Source organism: Antedon mediterranea, chromosome 5 (genome assembly GCF_964355755.1).
Source record: "Antedon mediterranea chromosome 5, ecAntMedi1.1, whole genome shotgun sequence".
NCBI lineage: Eukaryota > Metazoa > Echinodermata > Crinoidea > Comatulida > Antedonidae > Antedon > Antedon mediterranea.
This window is the reverse complement of record NC_092674.1, coordinates 1275347-1282064: the sequence shown is the minus strand read 5'-3', so window position 1 is coordinate 1282064 and position 6718 is coordinate 1275347. Positions and strand designations below refer to the sequence as shown.

The 6718-nt window shown below is 32.7% G+C and overlaps 1 protein-coding gene across 2 annotated transcripts; it reads left to right on the top strand.

Annotated features, from left to right (window-relative positions):
* Positions 1–181: 181 nt before the first annotated feature.
* LOC140048619 (P2R1A-PPP2R2A-interacting phosphatase regulator 1-like) lies at positions 182–6091 on the top strand. Of its 2 annotated transcripts, none has more exons than XM_072093373.1 (9): positions 182–241; positions 977–1156; positions 1442–1529; positions 1819–1910; positions 2022–2073; positions 2469–2597; positions 3166–3304; positions 3574–3652; positions 4004–6091. In XM_072093373.1, exons 2-9 carry the CDS (start codon positions 996–998, stop codon positions 4173–4175), a joined length of 912 nt encoding a protein of 303 aa, XP_071949474.1. In that variant the 5' UTR covers positions 182–241; positions 977–995; the 3' UTR covers positions 4176–6091. The 2 variants fall into 2 exon arrangements, with proteins under 2 accessions (XP_071949474.1, XP_071949475.1); XM_072093374.1 differs by having other exon boundaries at positions 199–288.
* The last annotated feature ends 627 nt before the right edge of the window (positions 6092–6718 follow it).

The following is a 6718-nucleotide window of genomic DNA, read 5'->3' as shown; positions in this document are numbered from 1 at the left end:
TATTAATGTTAAATTCTATAATTTCAATCTCAACTGTTATTCTTAGTGATATAAATAGGCATGTATAAACAATGAAGTATTGTGTAGCTTGCATGATGCTAACTGTGTGTAGTACAAAATAAAAGTTCAGCAGTTCTAGCATATTTAGCAAGAGACCAATCTGCGCATGCTCAGGTGAGGACAGCTCGCTCACAAAATACATTTTGTGCGAGGGAAGTTTACTTACTTCATAAATTGTCAGGTTTGTAGATAATCTACTGAAATTTCCCTTATTACCCACCCTGAAAGGTATAGTTAACAATTCACCTTATTCTCGTATAGACTTTTATTATAGATTATCCTTCCTTTAAAGAGAATATTACATGTTTCGCTAGGCCCATATAGGCCGAAGAGTTAACTAAACATCATGCTTCTCAGTTTGTGTAGCACCGGGAAAGTCCAGTGTCGTGCATGCTGCTCGTGTTTTGTTTTCTTAAAAACTATGCATAGCTGGGCCTAGGCCGTAGGCCTATAACTAAATATTCGTAACGTGTGTCCACATAAAATGTGTGCATATGAAATTGGCCTAGGGTCTAGGCATATTTTTTTTTTCGGTTTTTTCCAAAACTTATTTGTGATTTCCAATGTATTGTATTGTATTGTTGTTGACATAAAATTAAAAAGGCCTGGCCCTAGTAAGCCTAATCTAAAGTGTAGGCTAGGCTCCCCTAGCTAGTCTAATGGGATTGCTGACCTAGCCTGTGAGTGGCTAGTGATACTAATAAAATAATAATACTAATTTAATTAGTTAAAATCCTCTTATTAAATAAATGATCCTTACATTTATATGCAAGTATTTTTATGGAAGATGAAAGCTTTATATGTCATATTATTGGAAACAAAACATTTATATTATTTTTATATGATGCCGATTAATAGATTCATTCTACATCATATAAGGGCTCATTATCTTTATATCATATCCTTTTACATGAAGTGTTTCAAAACAGTAAAGCATGGGTGATACTGACACCAGCTCTGAAGAGAGTAGCAGCAGAATGGAGGTTGACCCTGTCCAGACCAGAGCACGATCTGCAGCCAGCATTCATGACTTTGAAGAGGAAGGACTGCTCAGAAGGTCAAATAGTGCTCCCATGATAAATGGGCCAAATATTAAGTAAGAGACGGAGTAATTCACATAGAGATAAGTAAAGTCCTGTCTACACTATCAAACAAATGTGATGTGTCCATGATGATGTCATATCATCACCATATTTGGGAATATCACTACCATATTTGGGCACATCACAATTTATTTGTCAACCTAGTTTGATAGTGTATGCAGAGCTTATGAGGCTTGTCTTCAAATTTGCATATCTGTTTAGCCAATCCTGAATCTTACCTGTTGGTATGTTGTTAATATAAATGTTTAATTATTACAATTTTGTTGTTATTTTCAAAGTGAGGAGTCAATTGTGTTCCAAGCATCACCTACAAGAGGAAGAGTGAGAAGGTTTAGCGCCAACTTAACACCAAATTCATCAAAACCGGTGTGTACCATCACTCGCTATAAATTAATATTGTAATAAAAAAACAAACTTATTAAGTTGCACTTACAGTCTCATTCATAAATCTAAGTGTAGCATCAAAACTAAAGCTCTGTCTGCACTATCAAACTAGTTTGACAAAAAAGTGTGATGTGCCCAAATATGGTGGTGATAATATGCCCAAATATGGTAGTGATATGACATCATCATATGGGCTCATCACATTTTTTACATAAAGTTTAATAGTGTAGATAGCATCAAAACTAACTTGTCACTTTTCTTTTTTTTAAAGACATCCGCACCTATTAGGATTCCATCTAGAATTAATCAGATCAAACAAGAAGAAAGCATCAACATCTCCCAACGTGAAACGGAACATGAAAGGTGAAATATTTTAACAAATTATTAGAATTTTAACTGGACTGGTTTCCAAATAAATAAATAAAATTAAGAAATTGATATTTCATTAACACAACTATTTCATATTTATTTAAGGGAGGTGCAGTCAGCATTTCATATGAGCCAGTCTTGGAATGAATTATGTTTGGTAAGTCTGGTATAAAAATAACGAATGTTTATCAATTGATGGGTGATAAATATTCTTGCCTTCAACAAAACATTATAATATTTATTTTTGGAAGAAGTCCTGGACGTGACGAAACATGAAGTGAAATGATACTCTGTAGATAAGTAAGAGCAGGGCCATGAATAAATTTTTGAAAAGTTGACATTTTGTAGATGGTATAGCGAGACAGCACTAGTTTGCAATTGTACGCACCATGCAAGGCAGATCAAACGTTTTTTTTTAACTCTCTAAAATATCGACAACACAAATAATCATCATATCTATTCACCTAACACAAATATAATTCACAAATATGGCACCAGTGAAGTTGATAAAATCTGATTTTATAATAACTCAGTAGTTTTATTTTTTTAAAGGATGAGAGTATTAAAACGTTACGGAATGAACAAAACCATAAAAAAAGTTTTGCGGATCCACTGAGTATTGCTACGTCACTATCTGTGTCTATTTGCTCTTCACCATCTCCTACTAGAATTATGCCAAAGGTCTGTTTGCTTTATTTTATTACCTGTATAATTTTATCTCATTCTCCTTAAAGCTTGGTTGCCACTAGCGATGCAACGTGGTTTGACCAATCACAAGCAATCACACTGGATTATTCATCTCGCTTGCGTTGCACGTACGTCTTTGCGCTGCGTCTCTAGTGGGAACCACGCTTTAATGGTAAAGCTGTTGGATGTTGTACTCGTAATATTTCAAATGTAATCTGTTATCTATTTCTTTTTGCCGTGTCAATGCTATGAAAAACGGATTCATTTACAATTGCATTTTTGTTGGCTGTGTGTGTTGTGTTATTTGTTCTTATTAAGATAAGATAAGATAAGATAACTTTTATTGATCCTCAAAAAGGAAATTCATTGCTCGTCATAATAACAAAGAAAACACTATAAAAACAAATATAGCATAAAACCATTCATATAAAAACAATATTACATTTATATAATCCTCTGCTCCTTTTACAGCCTGCCTTCTTTTTTAATACATTTCTTTGTTTCAATATTCTCCATATTTTAGCTCCTCATTTATCTGATCATTAATATTATTTTGTTATAGCAATGCTTCTCACCTTCTATGCAGCATCGTACCGGTATGTCATCACCCAGTCCAATACCAAGTCCAACAACTCAAGTCTTTCGTGCACGCAGTATGAGCCCAGTCCTACGCCCTGGAACTTTAAACTTCAAGAGAAAACGTATGGGTTTTTTTTGTCACAATTATATTCAAATTCTAAAATCTTTTTTTCAATGTAACATTTATTTATTCTTTTCTCAGTAATGATAAAACAGGATAACAGTTAATATGACCAAATTAAGAGAAGCGATGAAATCCCAGAAACCTAACCCTAAATTTACAGGCGTCACATGTGCCCATTTGTTACACTGTATTACAGAATTTGCCTATGATTCTGCATATCTTGGAATCTGTACATTGTTAGCACAATTTTCTTTAACTTTTTGTTAGTTGACAGTGATGGAGAAGCAAGCCCACCCAAGAAGCATTTTATGTACTCACCAAATTCACACATGCATTCACATATGAGGTAGGGATATAGGTAAAACATACACATGTATGCAAAAGAGGTAGGAAGATAGGTAATAGAATGCAAATGCATGCAAATGAGGTAGGGAAATAGGTAAAACATAAACATGCATGCAAATGAGATGTGAAGATAGGTAAAACACACACATGTATGCATATATGAGGTAGAAAGATGGGTAATAGAATACACATGCATACATATGAGGTAGGAAGATAGGTAAAATAATACACATGTATGCAAATGAGGCAGGAAGATAGGTAAAAACATATGCATGTATATGAGGTAGGAAAATAGGTAAATGAATGCACAAATAGATAAAATAACATATTAAAAAAAATGCCTGTTTTTCAGTTTACAAGTTGCAGGTAATCATATACGACAACCCAGCAGTCTAGTGCCCTCATCGAGGTCGATGGATACGAGCCCATCGGATCGTCTACCTATAGTCACCACCTCTAGCATATCTACCCAACCATCATCATCATGTTTTTCGTTCAGTGCTATCTCAGATGCAGGTGTATGAAGCAAACGACCTACCTGATGTTGGACCTCAAGGTTGGACCTCAAGGTTGGACCTCCTCAAATTGAGGAACTTCTGTTTTAAACCTTATATATACTTATATTAAATTCATAACTATAATAACAAATCAATAATCCAATAATTTTACTAAGGTGAGGTAATTTTAATCATTAGTTAACTGGTAATTTTTACAACTACAAATATGTAATGCAAACATTACACATTGGTGACACTGGAACTATCTTATACCTACCAATATAAGGTGACACTATGAACAACTTGTTTTATTAACTTAGTAAAGTAATACCTGAAGTTTAAGAAGAAAAACACATTAGATTTTATAATTTATATTAAAACTATAGTTAAAACAACCTTCTAAGGTCTATTTACATTTTCATACCATATTAACACTGATTTTAAAATTATTTATTATTAAGATTATTGTTTATAAAGCAACCAAATCAAGAGTTGGATGATATATTATGGTATATATAACTGTTTGAATTAAAGGTGCTAGAAATGCGTAAATATTATCCCATATTTTTGTAGGAATTTAAAGTCACTAGGAATATCCTGTGCCATCTCCCACTATCTGTAAAATGGTTACATTGTCTTATTTGTGATTCTGGAATTAGACCGCCAGGACATTTCAAATAGGACAATAGTACAAGTTAGTACTTTGCTATTATGTTATATATGTACCATTGATAATATGAACATATAAATATCAATGTACGGGATCACAACACAGATAGAGATGTACATAAATGGGAGATTTTACTGGAATATAGTAATATTTTTTATAAAGATTTCCTCAAAATCAATCTTGATGTTCATTTTATATTTTGATTGGTCTGTGAAAATATTTATGGGGCCATTTATTTGATAACCTCCGCCACTCTCGGTCCTAAAGAGATATAAATACTTAGGTGAAGGTGACACTGTTATTAGGGCATGTGCAAAAGCTGTTTGTAAATATTGTATATTTGTATTTTTTCAAGCTATACAGATAAAGATTTTGTGTTTAACTTTTTGTAATTACTTTTGTATTAAAAAGTTGTGATGTAGAATAGAAAAAAATATTATCTATTGCTCTAAACTTTGTATGGGGATGTTTCTTTAATTTTATTTGCCACTAAATAGTATTCATATAAAAAGTATACACTAAATCTATTAGGTTAATGATTGCATTGCTTGGTTTTAAATACGTTTAGGATACACGAAAGTGTAGGCTTATTTAGTCGATGACGTCACAAAAAGACACGTACAAATCGTGGTATAACTTGTACCTTTTTTTTGTCTATGATGTGACTAATACTGTAGATATTAGTAATGTGACACTTAAAAGGCATTTTGTTTTATAAAAACCAACTTTACATAAACAGTTGTGATAATTTATTTTATATTTTTGTTGAAATATTTCTGTCTAGTACAGTGCCTTATCTAACTATGTTATGTTTGTACTCTAACAACCCATACGGTGTTAGTTTGTTCTTCAGCTTCTAACAGAAATACTGTGATTATAACTAAGGTTATATTGCAGTATGTGTAATCTATTGCAGTAATAAATAATGAGGAATGTGAGGGTAACGCGGCCGCAGCAAACGATTGAAATGACTAAATTTGCGCGAGTCGAAAGCGAGAGAGATTTGGAAGATGGAATCATGAATACGCATGCGTATAAGCCGCCGCTTTCGATTCGCGCGAACAAATTTGCCCAGTGGAAATCGGATTTATAATATTTATCCGTTCCACATTGATTTATTTACAACATTATCGCTATGTGCTTTACAAAGGACAGGTCAAGGCACTTTCCTATATTGCTATAGTTAAATATAAAAATAGTAAGCTATTGCTAAAGATTCTGCTTATCGTCATTGTAAAAAGCATATTGAATAAAGAATACCATCTTAATACTATCTTTATTACTTTATTGTTTCCTTTGTTTAGTTTAGTTGAAACTTTATTTAACCACGAACTCGCACCTCATGATCGTTTTAATTAATCTTCTCGGATACCGTTTTGGAGGTCAGTTCGATCCTCGTAGTAAAGATACTTGTTGTATGTCATTGTTAAGTTTATGGTTCAAATTCTTATTGAAAAGTTAACGTTTTGTTTGACCACCATACAAGACCTTCGATCCGCCAAGTAAACGCCTATCTTTTATAAGATAAAGCTCTGTGTGTATATTTCATATTATAAAAGGAGAGATAGATAACAATATATTGTCTACTGTACTAAACAGTTTAACTAAACCCTGATTTCATAACCAGTTTTGGTAACATAACTATTCATGAATGACATACTTGAGTAGTAACGTGTCTAACTGTTATGATGCCGATTGACTACAACACACATTTATAAATAAATTAAGCTCGCACAGAGTTAATCTAAAAGGTACATTTTTCTTTCTTTACCGTGTAATCCGTATAAAACATTCTTTTTTTTGGTTTGAACAACACAATTATGAATAAAATTGATTATGAGAATTATCAACAAGACTTTGTCTTAGATCACATAAAATGCATAGTTTTGGTTTGAACAAC

Excerpts from the sequence above, each read along its gene's own strand:
- LOC140048619 (XM_072093373.1), top strand. The coding sequence starts at position 996 with ATGGGTGATACTGACACCAGCTCTGAAGAGAGTAGCAGCAGAATGGAG. Across the intron at positions 1,530-1,818 it reads CACCAAATTCATCAAAACCG|ACATCCGCACCTATTAGGAT; the intron begins GTGTGTACCATC and ends TTTTTTTTAAAG. Across the intron at positions 1,911-2,021 it reads CGTGAAACGGAACATGAAAG|GGAGGTGCAGTCAGCATTTC; the intron begins GTGAAATATTTT and ends TATTTATTTAAG.